Source organism: Scyliorhinus canicula, chromosome 17 (assembly GCF_902713615.1).
Source record: "Scyliorhinus canicula chromosome 17, sScyCan1.1, whole genome shotgun sequence".
In the NCBI taxonomy this organism is placed as follows: domain Eukaryota; kingdom Metazoa; phylum Chordata; class Chondrichthyes; order Carcharhiniformes; family Scyliorhinidae; genus Scyliorhinus; species Scyliorhinus canicula.
The window spans coordinates 26617250-26636260 of record NC_052162.1 but is presented as its reverse complement, the minus strand read 5'-3'; the positions used below and the strand labels follow the sequence as shown (position 1 = coordinate 26636260).

At 43.2% G+C, this 19011-nt stretch overlaps 1 protein-coding gene across 8 annotated transcripts in view; it reads left to right on the top strand.

The window, feature by feature from the left end:
* atrx (ATRX chromatin remodeler) overlaps positions 1–19011 on the top strand; it is a 244313-nt gene that overhangs the window by 142406 nt on the left and 82896 nt on the right. For all 8 annotated transcript variants that reach the window (XM_038774481.1, XM_038774479.1, XM_038774480.1 and 5 more), the window contains 5 exons: positions 6255–6385; positions 8929–9017; positions 11572–11735; positions 12096–12258; positions 14355–14455. In XM_038774481.1, coding sequence (XP_038630409.1) covers positions 6255–6385; positions 8929–9017; positions 11572–11735; positions 12096–12258; positions 14355–14455 — 648 coding nt within the window. The remainder of the gene's footprint in view (positions 1–6254; positions 6386–8928; positions 9018–11571; positions 11736–12095; positions 12259–14354; positions 14456–19011) is intronic.

The following is a 19011-nucleotide window of genomic DNA, read 5'->3' as shown; positions in this document are numbered from 1 at the left end:
CTTTAATAAAATAGCCTTATAAAACAAAATGACATCAAGCCACAAGGTGACATTAAATCAGATGACCAAACCTAGATTTTAAGGAGTGCCTTAAAGGAGAAAAGTGAGGTAGGGAGGGTATAATCAGAGTTTAGAACCTAGCTGAAGGTGCTGCTGCCATCTGGGCCGATTAAAATTTCAGATGCTAGAATTGGAGGAAGGCGTGCATCTTTGAGAGTTGCGGGGCTGGCAGAAGTTCCAGTTATAGGGAAGGATGAGGCCTTGGAGGGATATGAAAACAAGGACCAGTGTTTTAAAATCAAGACATTGCTTGAGCGGGGGCCAGCATAAGTTGAGGGTGAATGGGGCATGGTTTGAGTTAAGATCATAGAATCTACAATGCAGACGGAGGCCATTTGGCACATCGGGTCTGCACTGGCCCTTGGAAAGAGCACACAACCTAAGCCCATGCCCCCACCCTATCCCCATAACCCAACCTAACCTTTTGGAGATTTAAAGGGAAATTTAGTATGGCCAATCCACCTAACCTGCACATCTTTGGATACATAAACAATTATACTAGAAGCTGGACAGAAACACAAAGAAAACAAATGCAAGTTAGACAATTTAGCGCAAGAAAATCTTAAATTGAAACAGTGCTCCAGTAATTGATAAGTGATAAGATAGGGTGAAAGGTGTTTAGTATTACAACAGAGTGCCTTTGCAGAATTACAATGTATATGCACTACCTGAGACGGTGCAATTTAGTGGTGGGGTTTTGCTGAATCACTATTTTTGAACTTAAATCCGAGATTCTGGCAAAATGACTCTTATTCAAATACTGCCAAGTTAGTAGATACCTATCAATAATTTTATGGTCTGTTTGTGATAAATGGATTTTAAAACTTTATTGATATAGCCAACAGCTTACACTGTGCAATCAGCGAGCACTTTGAATCTGTGGCCACAATTGCCTAATCAGCACAACTTGTACAATATTTCACCAAACTCTTTGACAGTAACTACTGAGCGTGATCTGCTTACTAATCTTTAAGAACTACAATGGAGCATTCAGCTTGTGGATTTTACATAAATGATGTTTCATAATTATATGGTTGAACTTAATTTTCATTCAAGTATGTTATGATATCATTGTGTCTTTTAATGACATACAGGAGTTGATCCATGGTGAACTTAAACCAGATGTTTGAGTTTTGGTATGAAATAAGGTAATGTTGCCGAACTGGCCTGCTTAGGCCGATTGATGTGATTTATTCAGTACAGGAGATGCCAGTCAGAACTTTGCCTTTATTTTCATAGTACAGTCCTGTATTTTTGTTCTAAGTTGTTGAATGATATTTAAAGAATGTTGTTTCGCCTGAACTATTTCATTTTTGGATTATCAGGCACTTGGCCTAAAATTCTGACGGCTGTGATCATAGCAACATGTTGAAATTGCATCTTCCGGTACCCTTCAGCACCCAACCCACTGAAGTCTGCAGTTGTTAGCATAGGTTGCGGGGGGTTTAAAACAAAAATATTCTCCTATTTGTGTTCTCATGATCTGGATCACCTCTTCTGGCAGGTCTTTTTTTTTTACTTAAATTTAGAGTGCCCAATTAATTTTTTCCAATTAAGGGGCAATCTAGCGTCGCCTACCTACACCAACCCTGCATCTTTCGGTTGTGGGGGTGAAACCCACGCAAACACGGGGAGAATGTGCAAACGCCACACAGACAGTGACCCAGAGCCGAGATTGAACCTGGGACCTTGCCGCCGTGAGGCAACAGTGCTAAGCATTGTGCCACTGTGCTGCATTCCTGGCAGGCCTTCTAAATTTCTGGAGGCGAGTACACTGATCTGATGGTGTGCTTCCCTTTTTCTTTTTTCTTGTCCTTAAATGGGTGTGGAAATGGGAACTCGTGGCACAAGGCTGTCTGTGTTCCTACTTACCTCTAACATGACGGGTCTTTAAGGGTAGCTGAACACTTTGTTTCTTATAAAACCAAAACCGATTTTCCTGCAGTCATTGGAACCTGACCTAATGTGGCTTGTCTCATAGTAACAGGGTTGGGAGTGGGGTACGTGTCTGCTTAAAATGCAGATGCTTTCCAAGAAGGGGCCATTTGAAAGTTTAAATTTTGACCTTTTTAAATTGGGTTAAGTTTATTGTCTATGGGATGGAAGCAAATGCCCCATTCAGTTGTTTAAAAAGATGCTTGGTGTTGCATTTGCGGTCTCAGTCTTCGAATACTCTTGTTTCTCAGGTGTTGGAGACTGCTCTGGCATATTGGAGTCAATGTTGGATTTCATCGTCACTGTCTGCTTGCACTGAGACGAAGCTCCCGATGTATGGGAAATGATCCACATTGTCCAGGGGATCACCGTAGATCTCGATCGTCTGGGGCAGTTTGTGTATCAGGAGCGGGCTGGTAGAGAAACTTTGTTCTCTGGATCTTTAGTTTGAGGCCCATTGTTTCATATGCCTCTGAATGTGTCGACGATGTTTATAGCTCGGCCTCTGAGTATGCGTGCACACGGGTGTCATCTGCGAACTGCAGCTCGTTCACAGAGGTTGGGGTGGTCTTGGTTCTGGCCTGGAGGTGTCGGAGGTTGAAGTTTCCCACTTGTCCGGTAGGTAAACTCCCTGGGTACCTTCAGGGTGACCGGATGGAGTGTTGCTGCACGGAAGATGGCGAGGAGCATTGGTGCGATGATATAGCCCTGTTTGACCCCAGTTTGCACTCTTATTGGGTCTGTGCTGGTCCAATTTCTATGGGCAGCCAAATTTGAGGAGGATGTTCCAGGATCCCTCGTGGATGACAAAGGCCGTTGTGAGATTGAAGAAAGCCATGTACAGAGGTTGATGCTGCTCCCTGCACTTTTCCTGGATTTGTGGCGCACTGAAGATCATGTCCACTGAGCCTCTCTGGGGACGGAAGCTACACTGAGACTCTGGGACGAGCTCTTCTGCTACTGGACAGAGATAGTTGAGGAGTATTCAATTTTCCTGTAGGGAAATCTCTCTAATTTCTGTACTTGGACCTGTCACCTTTCTTGAAGATGGGCACAGTTATGAGGTCTCTGGGACCATCCAGAGCTCTCTACCAGACCACGGATGATGAGATTGTGGATTCTTGTCAGAGTGCCCCTCCGCCGCATTTTAATACGCCACATTTTAATACCAAGGCAGGGATTCCATCTTCGCCAGAGGTCTTGCTGTTTTTCAATTGTCTCGTGACTTTTTTGACCTCGCAGTGAACTAGGGTTGCGGAGATGATCGTGGGTAGCGTGTTGCGGGATGATGGCGAGGGCACATGTGTTGAAGGCTGTATCTTGGTTGAGGTCCTCAAGTTGCTGTCTCCAGTGGGCTTTGACTGCCTCTCTGTCTGTGAACGCTTCCGTTTTTGGCTCTTTGGGGTGGGTCCCTGGATACTCGGATTATAAATGTTCTTGATTGCACTGTTGAAGCCGTGCACGGTGATTGTAGGTGAGTTGCTGAGTCTCCTGCACTCTTTCAGCCGGCGTGGGTTCTTTGTTGCACCTGTGCCTTCAGTTGCCTGTAGGCATGTTTCCTCTCACTCGAGTTTGATGGAGCTGCCAGTTCAGGAACGCCTTGCTTTTGCATTCAAGGATTCTGGATCTCCTGATGGCTCTCGTCGAACCAGTCTTGATGTTGCCCGGTCGAGAGCCTGTGTCTCTCGCAGATGCTGATTATGGTTGCATTTAAGGTGAACCAGGTGCTGTGGGCATTCTGCGGTTCTGGCTTGATGGTTGTCACCAGGTTAGCGGTGATGTGCTGACTGAGTAGCTTGCTCGTTTCAGGGTCTTTGAGTTCAGGAACAGTTAATCTCCAGTGAGTTTTCTGCCTGTGCTGGTTTGGGGCCAGGGTAATGGAGGTGGTAGAGCGGATTAGTCGATGGTCAGTCCAGCAGTCATTGACTCCAGTCATGGTGCAGGTGAAGTGGATCTCTTTGCGAACCCTTGCTAGGATGATGGTATAATCTATTAGGTACCAGTGCTTGGAGTGGGGTTGTTGCCACGAGGTCTCGTCTGTCCCTCTGGTGGATCAGGGTAATCGTGATGACGGGCACCTTTCCACAGGCATAGGGGACAGTGTGATGGCGCAGTGGCTAGCACTACGGCACCAAGGACCCGGGTTCGATCCGTCCTCGGGTCACTGTCAGTGTGGAGCTTGCACATCCTCCACGTGTCTGCATGTGTCTCACATCCACAGCCCAAAAAGATGTGTGGGGTAGATGGATTGGCCACGCTAAATTGCCCCTTGATTGGGATAAAAGAATTGGATATTTGAAATTATTTTTAAAAATCGTTCCACAGGCATCTTCCACCCCAACCCAATCACACCCACCCAAATAAATTCTGGGACCTGGAACATCAGGACCCTTATCACCAACAGCAACAGACCTGAAAGTCGCATAACCATCATAGCCCAGGAACTACGCGGAATGCTACAACTTTGACACCGCCTCCCTGAGCGAGTCACGACTAGCAGGAGAAGGTCAGCTTAAAGAACAAGGTGACGGATACACCTTTTGGAAAGACAAACCAGAAGTCTCTATGGGGTTGGCTTTGCCACAGAAAAATAAATTGGTTGGACGTTTCAACGAACATCAGTGTGGGATGAGCAAACTCCTCGCACTGGCCCAGGAACAGCATGTCACAGCCATCAGTGCCTAACCTCAAACTCTGGTGCAACGGATGAGACAGCAGAGACATTCAGCTTCAGCCTTGATCAATTGCTGTCCTGCATCCCAAAGGGAGGCGAGTTGATTCTCATGGCGACTTCCGTGCTAGAGTTGGAAAGGCGTGTTAGTCAGGGAAGGTGTGGGGAAAACAAATGCCAACTGAGTCCTCCTCCTGGCCTGACCTGTGGAAAGATGTATCTGCAGATGGAAGCTGACTCTTTGAATGATGTTGCTAAAGGATGGCATATAAATGAAAGGGAGGGAATAAGCCTGGTGCTTTTTTTGGGCTCTGGAAGCAACAATTGCGCTACTGGTTAAAAGGCCACTGTTGGGCTGTGCTTGCCATGATCAGATAGGTGTGAAACGATATTGATGCAGGTTTTGGATGCTAATTCAGAAAGTACATGGATTTCATCCCCAAGTAATTGTTTAGCATTAATCCAATTTAAACAAATTATCTGCATTTATTCTTGCATTTTTCTATACATTTTTACCCTGATAGAAATCAAAACCTTGCATTTATATAATTCCTTTCACAACTTCTATATTATAAGGTGCTTGACAGCCAATGAAGTACTTGAAGTGTAATCACTGTTGTAATGTAGGGAATGTGGCAACCACTTTGTGTGCAGCAAGGTCCCACAAACACCACTGTAATAATGACCAGAAGAATAGTTGTTTTTCTTTTTCTGATGTTTACTGAGACAAATATTGGCCAGGGCAATTGGAAGAAGTCCATTGCTGTTGGTTGAAATAGTGTATCGGGCATCCTATTTGTGTGCCAGGCTTAGCCTGATACAATTCAAGGTGGTCCACAGGGCATATATGACAGTGGCCCGAATGAGCAGATTCTTTGAAGAGGTGGAGGATAGGTGTGGACGCTGTGTGGGTGGGCCTGCGAATCATGTCCATATGTTTTGGGCGTGTCTTGAGGCTTAGGGGATGTTGGCAGGGATTTGCCGATGTCATGTCAACGGTATTGAAAGTAGGGTGGTTTCGAGTCCAGAGCTTGTGATGTTTGGTGTGTCGGAAGACCCAGGAGTCCAGAGGGCGAGAGAGCTGATGTTTTGGTTTTTGCCTCCCTGGAGCCGGAGACTGATCTTATTGGCATGGAGGGACTCTGTGCCCCTGAAATCTGGGGTATGGGTTAGTGACATGGCCGCTTCTGATTATATCAGCATTCCTCCGTTTTGCACTGAAGTGGTGGCCTATATTTTGTGCTGGAGTAATAACTAGCTCCTCTCGCTTCTCGTTCTGAAATTTGTGGTCCAAAAATGCTGCAATCCGTACAGGATATTATTTTCCCTGAATTTTTTTAATGAAATGGTAATCTGTCTTTTTGAAGTCTCATCGTGAAAGAGAATATATTGCACTTAGCGTACGGTGAGTCATTTTAGCCAAACTGTCAGTTCATAGGTGTGCATATCCTATAAAGACTTTGCCCAGATATTACTTGGATGTCATTTGTGTTACAACTCAAATAATTTCCAGGTATAGACCATCTTTCTTGTCTTTTCAAAGCAGTCTATGCAATCTGTAAATCAAGGTCACAACATTTACTTTCAGGTGTGGGGAGTAGTAATGAAGGTGGAAGGGGGAAAACAGGAACAAGACTCTTCCAGGATTTTCAGATGCTGAGTAGGATCTGGACCCACCCTTGGTGTCTGCAGTTGGACTACATCAGTAAAGAAAACAAGGTACAGTGAAGGAATATAGTGAATTTTATCTCCATTCAAGGTCTGTATTAAAAACATTATTGTGACGAATCACTATTTTGACTAATATTTGTTTCAGAAAGAACCATTTACAGTTATATTAAGGCAATTGGAGTTCATATGTTTTAATTAACTCAACCTTGAATTCTGATGTGCAAGTGATTGGGATGAATCTTGCTGCAATATTGTAGCAGGCATGTAACACAACTGTTGAAATATTATGCAGAAATTAAATATAGACTATTATTAGCAGGTATTTGGAAACTTCAACAGTAGCATCATGTGGTAAGGTGATTAGAATATCCTAGCCCGGAGGTGCGATTTAATTTGTGCTTTTGTTTTTTAAGGGCAGTTTGCCTGAAATCGTTCAAACCAGCCAAAACAAAACAATTGTAGAATTTCAAATGCCAATGAAGTTTCCACAATCTTCTGAACTAGTTGAAAAATATTGCACTGGAAGCCAGGCCCACCTACCAAATTGGCCAACTCCTAGGTTGAACTAATGAAAATTTTCAAACTAAATGCCTATTTGTGGACCTTTGAGGGGGCTCTTAGAAAGCTTTTTTTTTAAGGCAAGTTGGCATGATTAGGTATTTTTTTAAAACCTTCTAATATTAAACTAACTGAAACTTATTACTGTATAACAGTATATAGTCCTACTGGATAGTGATTGGAAGCCAGAAACTTAACTGATATTAAAACCAAAGATTTTCAATGCAAAACATTTTTTAATAAGACTGTCCAGATAAGTTTTTTAAAATTCTAAACTTTTGTACTATAAATAATTGATCTGTTTCTCGCTTGCCTCTCCTCGCCATAAGAATTTCCACTATTTATTCCATTTTTAACTCATTGTTATGGATGGTGACATCAAACAGAAAATGCTGGAAATAGCAGATTAGGCAGTACCTGTAGACGCCATTGAGCTTTGTTCTGATTAGAGGTCGTTGACATGAAACATTAACTCTGTTTTTATTTATTTATTTTAAATTTAGAGTACCCAATAAGTTTTTTTTCTAATTAAGGGGCAATTTAGCATGGCCAGTCCACCTACCCTACACATCGATGGGTTGTGGGGGTGAGACCCACGCAGGCACGGGGAGAATGTGCAAACTCCACACGTATAATGACCCGGGGATTGGAATCTGTTTTTATTTAGGAGACAGCTATATAACTTGATGTCAAAATGGTGAACATTTAATGTATGGAATACTAAGGTTTTGCTTAGATGGATAAAACAGTCAACTGAATCCACTGAGTTAATTTTACAGGTCTAAAGGAATAAAGAATGGGTCATAAATTAAATGTTTTGAGATTACCAGCTGTCAGGAGGATGATGTCCTTGGAGCGAATACTTTCAACCAAAAGTATAATTAACTTTGTGTTTTTCTATTCCTACCTGCTGGGAGGCAACTTCAGTTTGCCATTCATTGAGACCTTCAGTTTTAAAATATTTGAGCACAACAACTCATTAATTACTAGGAAAACTTGCTTTTGACCAATCTAGAGGTGTCTGAATAGATAACTGTATTGCATCATTGCACTTGTTATTTCCCCCATCCATCGCCCCAGCTTCAGCTGTTGTCATTCTCCTTTAAGGACCATTCGAGAGGCATGAATTGCACAATCTAGTTAAAATCATTTACCAACATCTTTTAGAGGAACAGATTTTAACTCAACACTTTACCAAAACTTATTAATTTGAAACTGAATGTTAAGCAGGGTAACGTTCAAGGCCTTTGCTTTGAATATTCGCAGACCAGATCCTCTTTAAATATTTTTAGTATGGCGAGTTTATAGGATGGGTGCTATTTAGAATTATTGCTGCCCTCCAGAAATGGTTTCTTTGATGTAACAAATTTCCTACCAGCTGCAGCTTGTCCAAATGGGAGCTGGATACTTTGTAAATTTCTGAATTAGGCTGTACTGCTGCAATTTATGGACCATATTTGTTTCTTCAGACTTTTTTTAAAAAAGTAATGAAAACCTTGGCTGCCCCTCAATTTCTGATTGAAAAGAACTGAAGGGGCAGCAGGGTAGCATGGTGGTTAGCATAAATGCTTCACAGCTCCAGGGTCCCAGGTTCGATTCCTGGCTGGGTCACTGTCTGTGTGGAGTCTGCACGTCCTCCCCCTGTGTGCGTGGGTTTCCTCCGGGTGCTCCGGTTTCCTCCCACAGTCCAAAGATGTGCCGGTTAGGTGGATTGGCCATGCTAAATTGCCCGTAGTGTCCTAATAAAAGTAAGGTTAAGGGGGGGGGGGGCGGTTGTTGGGTTACGGGTATAGGGTGGGTTTGAGTAGGGTGATCATGGCTCGGCACAACATTGAGGGCCGAAGGGCCTGTTCTGTGCTGTACTGTTCTATGTTCTATATGCATCTACATGATCTGTTGGAATTGTGTATTGGGAGAGCCATATGATAGAGGATATTTGATTATTCTTTTGACTTTGATTTTAGTGGCAATAGCAATTTTTAAAAATGAATATTATATCTAAAAGTGAATCATTAATCTCTCCATTTATTTAGGGATACTTTGATGAGGACAGTATGGATGAATTCATTGCATCAGATTCAGATGAAACCTCGATGAGCCTTTCCTCTGAAGATGAGAAAAGGTGTTTTCTTTTGGCATATGTTAGCTTAAAGGAATGATTTGTGTATAGATAAAGGATGTTAAGTTTGTTGTACAGAATGTATGACATTCCAGTACAATGTGACTATGCCCTATCTACTTTCTTTCCTATCTTCTGTCACAAATCTAACATGCAATTCCTGTTACAGAGTGGCTACTCGAACGGGGGATGTATGTGTTTTCATACAGCAGCTGACTGCAGATTTGGTATCCCATTCTTTTTTCTTAAACTTCCCTACTTTTCAATTCTATAAGGATGGTTAATTCCATACATTAGAATTTTCATAACACAAGAAACAGGCCTATGCCATAAGCCCTTTGAGCCCGATCTGCCATTCAGTGGTATCATGCATGATCTTCAGCATCATTTTCCTGCATTACCTCCTTATCCTTGCTGTTTTTAATATGTGGAAATCTATCAATCTCATTCCTGAACATGCTTAATGACCTGAGCCTCCACAATCCTCTGGGGCAAAGAATTCAAAAGGTTCACTACCATCTAACTAATGAAATCACGCCTCATCTCTGTCCGAAATGACCTGTCCCTTAATCTGAGACTGTCGCCTGGTTCTAGCCCTCCTTTCCCCAAAGCCAGTGGAAACATCCTTTTTGCATCATCTACCCTGTTGAGCCCTGTATGGATTTTTTAATGTTTGAATGCAATCACCTCGCATTTGGAATTTCAGTGAATAAAGGCCCAGTCTATTTAATTTTTTCATGCAGGCCAAACCGTCCATCCTAGCAATTAGTTTGATGAACGTTCATTGTACTCTCTCTATGGCAAGTATATCTTTCCTTTGGTAAGGAGACCAAAACTGTGCAAACTACTCCAGGTGCAGTCTCACCAAAACTCTATATAATTGAGTAAGACATCTTTACTCCAATATTCAAATCTCCCTATGCTAATGACCCACATACCATTTGCCACCTTAATTGCTTGCTGTAGCAGCATGTTAACTTTCACTGACCTGTCTTTGCATATTAGGAACTGATTTACTGACTAATCGAATTATGGAATGGAATAATGTACTTACAATTCCATCACCATCTGTATTTAGTGAGCACCTAATGGGTGGGAGGAGAGAACATAGAACATAACAGCGCAGTACAGGCCCTTCGGCCCTCGATGTTGCACCGTCCTGTGAAACCCCTCTAAAGTCCCTCTGCACTATTCCCTTATCCATATGCCTATCCAGTGACCATTTGAGAGGGTAGAATTAATCTGTGATTCAACTCAAAAATCTAGGCTAGGAAATTTGGCTCCATTGATTTAACTGTAAAGTTGGACACACAAGCTCTTGGCCAACAAATTTGCGAAGAATAACCAATCGTAGAGGGCAATCACTGTATTATCTGTTTATTCTGAAATATGGGCAATTTACAGGAGGACTGATGGTGCCTACAGAATTGGCATCCTAATAAAAGTTGCTGTCTTCAGGTGGTACGGGGAGAAAGTTGAAGTGGAGTGGGATGGCTATCATGTAATTTGTGATTAGTATGTCCATGTGGTTTGGCTGACAAGGGAGTCGGCGGGTATAGTGGGAAGACAGGAAAGTAGAGGCCACAATCACATCAACCATGATTTTATCAGGCTCAAAGGCCCAAATGACCTATTCCTGCTCCCAGTTTGTTTGTTTATTATTTAAAATCTTCCATCACTGTCATTTGTGTGGATGTTTATGTGGAAAAAGTTTATATAATTTTGGATCTATAAACGCTGTATGGTTCCAAGGATTTACAACAGACCTTGGCAAAACTTTTATTTGGGTAGTTTTATCTTTCCTGTGGGGAACTGATTGGGATATGTATGTATCCATTTGTGAAGAAACTATGATATGAATTGTTGGGTCATTTTCACTTTTTGTAGTAATAACTAAGTTTGTTTTCAGATCTGTGGAAGAGACGTTTCTGTTCAATTCTGCAGTCGTCATCTGTCTCTAATCCAGTTAACATTCTGACATTGGAACTTAACTAAAATTAAATTTGGCTGACGCTGTTTAAAATTGAAGCATAATGTTTGCACCTTAACACCTTTAGCTGCGTAAACAGATAGGAACTATCAGTGTTTTTGATGGGGGCGTGGTGGGGAAGCCCTTTTTATCAAAAGATTTCTGCAACTTATGAGCAGTTTTAAACGACGTGCTATGCAACCAAGAAACTGAAAGTCCCTTCTGTTCTCAGCAAAAATGCTGTGTCTTGGAAAATAGATGTGGGGACATGCATGGGACAAATAATTTCCAAAGGGGGCTTGGTAAATAAGTTTGGAAATCTTAAATGAATGCTTCAGTTCGTTTACAATGTTTAAGATTGAGGTTAAATCATTCCTATGTTTCATAGCATTATTCATCCTCATTTTAGTTTTGTAGACTGTTGGACAGTCCATTTAGAAAGTAATTTCCATTCTTGTATTTCTGTTGGTGAGTTGACTAATATGCTGCCTTTTACAGACTTATTAGAAGAATGTAACTTGGGTTACAGGTATAATCGTAACACTTCAAAAAACTGCATGCTAAATTAATTGCTTTTATTATATTTAGGAAAAAGAAAAAAAAGGGAAAGAAAGATGGTAGCAGCTCAGAGGAGAGTGGCAGTGACAATGATGTGGAAGTGATCAAAGTCTGGAATTCAAGGTCACGTGGTGGAGGGGAAGCAAGTACAGAAGACAAACCTGCGGATCCAGTTCCAGAAAAAGTAGATGAAGGTAAGAATTGAGTTCTTCATTAGGCTAATATCTTAGATTTTTGATTTGTAGTTTTGTACAATTTACATGTATATTGTGTGATGCGCATTTTACTGTGAAAATTTGTTTTAATGCACAAAACATTTATGTAAATAGAGTTGGCTTGATGTGATTTATCTAACCGCCGCAGAACTAACAAATCTACTGAAATGCCTGGAACCTGCAGGAGCTTGAACGTTCCCCACACTTGCAACGTAATGACCTGTTTCCAAACATTGTGTTATAGTTGTGGATGAATGTGTGTAATTTAACTGAGCTACATTTTATGACTTATTTGTACTCTTATAAATCTGCTCCTTGTCTGATGATTTTGTTTTTTAGTGCCTACAGTAAAGCCACCCCCTGCTTCCAACCCGGGTAGCCCTGCTGCAGATTGGTACAAAGAGTTCATCACAGATGCTGATGCAGAAATATTGCAGCATTCTGGGAAAATGGCCCTTTTGTTTGAAATCCTGTACATGTCAGAAGCAATTGGAGAAAAAGTGTGAGTTAACAGTACGCCATTAAAACACCAAGCTTTTTTTTTTCTTTATGGAGTTTTCTTTACAGGAGTTCTTGAGAAAGGCATCAATTAATGGTGATTTTTAAAGTTTTGTTCATGATATGTGGGCACCATTTTTTTTTTGTCCATCCCTAATTGCCCTTGAACTGAGTGGTTTCCTAGGCCATATCAGCTGGCATTTAAGAGTCAACCACATTGCTGTCACTTTGCATGTAGGTCAGACCAGGTAAGGATGGCAGATTTCCTTCCCTAAAGGGCATGAGTGAACCAGATGAGTTTTTAAGACAAATCGACAATAGTTTCATAATCATCATTATATTTTTATTGACTTTAAATTTCACTATCTACTGTGTTGGAACCTGAGTCTCCAGAGCATTACCCAAGTTCTCTTGATAGCCAAGTGACAATACCGCTATTGCCATTGCCTCCCCTTAATTAATTAATTAATTTTAATGAATTTCAAATAACCAATTCTTTCTTTCCAATTAAAAGGCAATTTAGCATGGCCAATCCACCTACCCTGCACATCTTTGGGTTTTGGGGATGGGATCCACACAAACACTGGGAAAAAGTACAAACTCCACACGGGCAGTGTCTCGGGGCCGGGATCGAATAATAAAAAGGCCGGGTCCTCAGTGCTGTGAGGCAGTGGCGCTAACCACTGTGCCGCCCTTCCTCCCCTTGATTTATACCTTAAAATCCACTGCACTTTTTTTTGTATCTGTGAAATTCTTTTGTAACGAGCTTGCACAACTCCCAAAAGTTTGTTAAAATTACCTCCCGTGCATTTATCAAGGAAACAGTCACATTGGGCATTAACGATTCAAACTACAGTAATGGGGAGTAATTGTAGGTGTCAGTTTGTCTACGAGTTTTCATGATGTGGAGAAAATAGATTATATTCCCATGTCAAATTGTTCGCCAGTCTGAGGATTTAATTGTAGATGGTAAAAAGATTGAAAAGATCATCAAAATTGCTAAATTCTTTTTTTTTTGTTTTTATGATTTTAGAGTACCCAATTAATTTTTCCAATTAAGGGGCAATTTAGCGTGGCCAATCCACCTACCCTGCACATCTTTGGGTTGTGGGGGCGAAACCCACGCAAACACGGGGAGAATCTGCAAACTCCACACGGACAGTGACCCAGAGCCGGGATCGAATCTGCGACCTCGGCGCCGTGAGGCATCAGGGCTAACCCACTGCGCCACAGTGCTGCCCCAAAATTGCTAAATTACAGTCTGCTTTCGTCTTTTATCCGTTCTCATTCCAAAGTTTGGCTGCACTACGAAGAACCTTTCTCACTGATTACTATTCATTACATTCACTGGCTAGCCCTTAGAAAGGCTGGTCCGCATACAGATATTCCATCCATGCCATCTTGGGTCTGTCTTGTGCATGTTTTCTAAGTGGTTTGCCTTGCATTACCACTTTCCAAACACTCTTTTCCCCCCCCGCCACCCCTGGGGCTCAAATCCCTTGCCATCAGATTGAAAGGCATGCAGTTTCCAGTCTTGTGAATATAAAGTCAAGAATTATTTGGTCTGGCATTTGGGGTTGAAAATTATATTGCATTTCCCTGTGGATTTATTGAGTGCATATTTATAGTTTGAGTTCTTTGTAAAACTGCAGCTGTTCCACATATTACTTTGTGTAAAGTCTTGAGAAGCGTTTAAATTGACGTCCAAGTAACCTCCATGTGGATTCTTTCTAAAAACAGGCATGACACATGTTAGTGGCAATACAAATTACACTATGTTTCTTGGTTAGACCTTTTTTCCCCAGGTTTCAATCCAAATATGGAAGGTAATTTTGTCACTCCTTTCTGTATGGCAAAATGAGCGCAGAAAAACATTTATGCCAGCAGCATTAGCATTACTCAAAAATATCAATTGTTATATAACTGTCCTCTTTTTATTCCTCCTGTCCACCATCCCCCCCCCCCCCCCCCCCTCCCCCATTCCAGCATTCTAGTAATGAAAAATGTGCATCTGAAAGGAATAAAAAATGTAATTGGGTAGAGTTGGCATTCTTTTTTTTCTTGTTGGATGCAATAACATTATTATGTATCCGATTTCAGACTTGTTTTCAGCCAGTCACTCATATCATTGGATTTGATTGAAGATTTTCTGGAGATGGCAAACAGGGAAAAGTCAGAAGACAAATCTGATGTTTATAAAGGTAATTTCAAATTAATTGTTTTCTTGATTTACTGTTTTCATGATTTGCCATACATGTAATCCTTGGGGTTGCCCTGCAGTTTGTATTCCGAATTGGAGTAGGTACTCTTAACCGGGAATGTTTTATTGTAAATTTTTAGCAAAGAAATAAAGTGAAATGTTATATGCACGAGACTAATATTGAGCATGATCTTCTTGGGGTTCACTGTTGAAGTTAAACGTTCATATACTGTGGTTCCAACATTTCATTTACATCCATTCTGGTTTCTACATTTGTTCTTGCTCATCGTCTGCGACTGGGCATTCATTTTTTGTTCCAACATATTTTACCATACCATCCGAGTTCCAGGGTGCCGTCTGTGCTGGGACCCCCCACCCCAGAGAGTGCAGACTTCCGATTGGCCAATGTCCTGCACTGGGAAACTGAAAATATAATTTAAATTGTAAACTTCGGATTGTTCCGACTGTGTCATATTGGAACCACTTCAATTCCTGGGTAACTGTGGCCTGACTTTCCAAGCAGAGTGACAATGCAACTGAATTGACACTCCATCCGAATTTGCAGCCCAATAACTTGATGCTTTATTGGTTTATGAGAGTCTCAAAAAGTGAGATGGAGAAGAGCAAAATGTCAAGTGTATCTAGCTATGTATCTTCAATTGAGTCTGGTAACATGAAACTATTTGGAGGGCTTCAGTGTGTTGACTTTACTATTAATAACCACAATATGCGAGTGTGTTCTGTGTATTGGACAACTGACCACACAGCTAGTATTTAGTACAATTATAGTTTATTATCAAACATATGGTTGGTTCTATGCTTAATAACTTACCCACTACTACACATTAAACTAAATCTAGCAGTTTAAATGACCTTTATTTAACTTCAAGTGACCGACTCTGTGCAGGTTAGATGAGGCCTTTGTCTGGTTCCCCACGTATGGCGGGTGGAGGTTGTCTGGTTCGTCTAGGCTGAGTGTCGTCTTTCAGGTGCAGATTGCGGGTCCTTGAGCTTGGCTGGTCAATTTGCTGCAGTTGGTACGCAGAAGCCGGTAGAAGGCAGAATGTTGGTTGAGCAGTTCTTCTTATCCTCCGATCTTTCGCGCTCTTTTGGCCGGTCCCAGGTAGGGATCCAATGGATCAATAGGATTTCAATCACGCAAATCGATTCTGGCCAATTAGGGGCGGGTACCTTGAGGGCTGGGCGGGTCCTAGCTGTTGTTCAAGGAATGTAAGCGCTTCTAAATAAGGTGAATAGTCACCCCTGAGTCTGTTACTAATGTTAAGTTTCAATCTGAAGGCCATTGTCCTGGGGAGACCTGTGAGTGGCCTCCAGCAGGTGCAAGTTTCTGCATAGGTCTGGGTTGTTTGCAAATACACAGAAGCTGTGTCTTGTCTGTGTCCCAACCTGACGACAATTCCCACCATACTATGCGGGCAGCTATTTTAGATGGCCACAAGTGAATCTTGGTTGGTAATGCCTTTTGACCACCCACTGTTTGTACAAGCCATGGTCCTCCCAACCTAGAAACATAAGTCGGCAATTTAGCCCCTTGTGCCTGTTCCACCATTCAGTGAGAGCATGGCTGCTCTGTGATTTTACTTTACTTGCCCAGCCTTTTGTCTCTTATCCCTCTAATCTTTAGTTTTTAAAAAAAATCCCTTAATCTCTGATTTAATGTTAACAACTGGCCTTGAGAAAAAATAGAAGATTACATTGGAGTACGAGAGAAAACGAGCGTAAAAAACATATAGCATTTAAAAAGAAAGTGTAACTACAGTGAGCATTATTCATCTAGAGACAAAATGAGGAATTATTAATGGGAAATAAAAGAAACGACAGGTGTTGGAACAGATAGTGTAGAAGATGCAAATAACATCCCAGAAGTACCTGTAAATCAAGAATTGAAAGGGAGGAGAAACTCGGTCGCAATCACCAGGGAAGGTCTACGGAGACATTTTTTTAATAAACATTTTATTGAGGTATTTTTGGTATAAAAACAACAACAAAATAGACAATGTACATGAAACCATAAATATAGTGCAAAAACCATTTACCTTTCGTACAGGTCTAGCCTCCCAGCTCCTCCTCCCACTTATGCTTCAGCTTCTCAGTCTACGTCTCCTCCGACCTCATAAGCTCCTTTATAGATGTATGAGACGCTCCCCACCCTCTGGAAATTACCCTGTCCTGAATCCCCCTCAGCGGTAGGAGCGGGAAGGTTGCCACCTGTTTATGAAGGAATTCCCACACCTGCACATATCTGAATTTGTTTCCCCTCGCCAGCCCAAACTTTTCCTTCAGCACCGTCGTACTCTGAAAGCTTCCCTCTATGAACACATCCCCCATCCTCTCAATCCCTGCTCTCCACCACCCCTGGTACCCCCCCCCCCCCCCCCCCCCCCATCCATACTTCCCGGGGCAAACCGGTGGTTATCACAAATTGGGGCCCATGCCGCCTCCACTGGCCCCAAACTCTCAGGGCCGCCACCACCACGGGGTTGGTGGAGTACCGTGCCGGCGGGAGCGGCAGAGGTACAGTTACCAACGCCCCCAGACTGGTGCCCTTACAAGAAGCTGTCTCCATCCGACCCCTCCCCCACCACCCACTTCCTGTCTATGTTAGCCACCCAGTAATATTTGCTAAAATTTGGCAGCGCCAGCCTGCCCTGGCTCCGCTCGAGCATTACCTTCCTTACCCGCGGGGTCTTGCCCGCCAAGATGAAGCCCGTGATCACCCTGTTGACCTGCTTAAAAAATGACAGCGGAATAAAAATGGGGAGACATTGGAATACAAATAGGAACCTTGGGAGGACCATCATTTTCACTGCTTTTACCCTTCCGGCCAGCGACAATGGGAGTGCATCCCATCTCCGGAAATCGCTCTTCATTTGATCCACTAGCCGGGCCAGATTCAATTTATGAAGCCGGTCATATTCCCGCGCCACTTGGATGCCCAGGTAACTAAAAGTACCCTCTACTGACCTAAACGGCAGCTCCCCCAGTCCCTTCTGTCCCCTCGCCTGAACCACAAACATCTCATTCTGATCCATATTTAGCTTATACCCCGGAAACCGGCCAAATCCTCCTAAAATCTTCATAATTTCCTCCATCCCATCTATTGGGTCTGAAACGTAGCAGATCATTGCATAGAGCAAAGCCCTGGGCTCCACCCCCCACCCGGACAAGTCCCCTCCAGTCCCTTGAAGCTCTCAGAGCAATTGCCAACGGCTCTATTGCCAGCGCAAACAACAGTGGGGAGAGGGGTATCCCTGTCTCGTCCCCCGGTGCAGTCTAAAAGGTTGCCACAGGAGCCTGATACAGTAACCTGACTCAGTCAATAAAGCCACACCCGCATCTGAACCATTCCAGTACCTCCCACAGATAATCCCATTCTACCGATCAAAAGCCTTTTCTGCATCCATTGCAACCACTACCTCCACCTCCCTACCTTCCGGAGGCATCATGATCACATTTTGTAACCACCTTCTTGCATTGGCCACCAACTGCCTACTCTTTACAAACCCCGTCTGGTCCTCCCCAATAACGTCTGGAACACAGTCCTCGATCCTGGAGGACAAGATTTTGGCCAGCATCTTGGTGTCCATATTCAGCAGGGAATTTGGCCTGTCGGACCCATACAGCTCCTGGTTCTTGTCCCGCTTAAAAATCAGCAAAATCACTGTCTGTGGCATCGTCGGGGGCAGCACCCCTCGTTCCCTTGTCTCATTGAACATCCTCAACAACACTGGCCCCAGTATCCCCGAGAACTTTTTATAAAACTCCAATGGGTACCCCTCCAGACCCAGGGCCTTAACTGCCTGCATGGCCTTCAAGCCCTCCACTATCTCTTCCAGCCCAATTGGGGCCACCAGCCTTCTACCTGCTCTCCGTCCACCATTGGGAAATTCAGCCCCTCCAAGAAGCGCCTCATCCCCTCAGGCCCCGTAGGGGGTTCCAACCTGTACAGCCTGCTGTAAAAAAAATCTCTAAACGCCTTATCCACCCCTACCGAATCACCAACCAGGTTCCCCTCACCGTCCTTTAGTTTCCTTATCTCCCTAGCTGCCTCCCTCTTTCTAAGCTGCTGAGCAAGCATTCTGCTGGCCTTCTCCCCATGTTCATAAATCGCCCCACTCTCCTTTCTCAGCTGCTCCACCACCCTCCCTGTGGTCAACAAGCTAAACTACGCCTGCAGCCTCTGCCGTTCCCTCAGGAGCCCTGCCTCTGGGACCTCCGCATGCCTCCTATCGATCTGTAATATCTCCTCTACCAGTCTGTCCGTCTCTGCCCTGTCAACCTCCCTATGAGCCCGGATCGAGATCAGCTCCCCCCCTTACCACCGTGTTCAGTGCTTCCCAGACCACCGCTGCTGAAGTTTCCCCCGTGTCATTGACCTGCAGATAGCTCTGAATACATTTTCTCAGCCTCTCGCACACCCCTTCATCCACCAAAAGTCCCACATCCAACCTCCAGGTGTACGGAGAAATTTATTTGACAAGGTGCCTCACGGGAGACTGCTGAGTAAAATAAGGGCCCATGGTATTCGAGGCAAGG